Raw genomic sequence first — 469 nt, forward strand, 5'->3', positions numbered from 1 at the left:
CGGGCGCCCAGAGAGCCCAGAGAGGCCTGCCGCCGGCGCTCCTCGATGCTCATGCTCCAGTGGCGGCTCGGGCGGCTCTGCTGCAAGGGCTCGCTCACCTGCGGGGACAGAGGGTCGCGGGCAGCGCCCGTGGCGCTCATCCTGGCGGCGAGGGGCCCTGGGCTGGGCCCGCTGCTCCCCGCCGGCGGGCAGCGCCCTGGCCCCACGTTTCACCGAGCAGTGGAGTCCTTTGGGCTGGAGGGCACTGGGGGGGAGGGGAGGGGCAGGGGTGCAGGCTGTGTGGGGGGAGGCAGGGGTGCAGGCTGTGTGTGTGGGGAGGCAGGGGTACAGGCTGTGGGGGGAGGCAGGGGTGCAGGCTGTGTGTGGGGAGGCAGGGGTGCAGGCTGTGTGTGGGGAGGCAGGGGTGCAGGCTATGTGTGGGGGGGCGGGAGTGGTGGCTGTGTGTGGGGGGAGGCAGGGGTGTAGGCTG

General features: G+C 73.8%; 1 protein-coding gene across 1 annotated transcript in view; it reads right to left on the minus strand.

Annotated features, from left to right (window-relative positions):
- The window catches only part of Mta1 (metastasis associated 1), a 60,168-nt gene that overhangs the window by 47,373 nt on the left and 12,326 nt on the right, over positions 1 to 469 (minus strand). Inside the window, exon 5 of the mRNA XM_013012698.1 lies at positions 99 to 244. Within this exon, the coding sequence (XP_012868152.1) occupies positions 99 to 244 (146 nt within the window). The remainder of the gene's footprint in view (positions 1 to 98; positions 245 to 469) is intronic.

The sequence above is a fragment of the Dipodomys ordii genome, unplaced genomic scaffold (genome assembly GCF_000151885.1).
Source record: "Dipodomys ordii isolate 6190 unplaced genomic scaffold, Dord_2.0 Scaffold2, whole genome shotgun sequence".
Lineage (NCBI taxonomy): Eukaryota > Metazoa > Chordata > Mammalia > Rodentia > Heteromyidae > Dipodomys > Dipodomys ordii.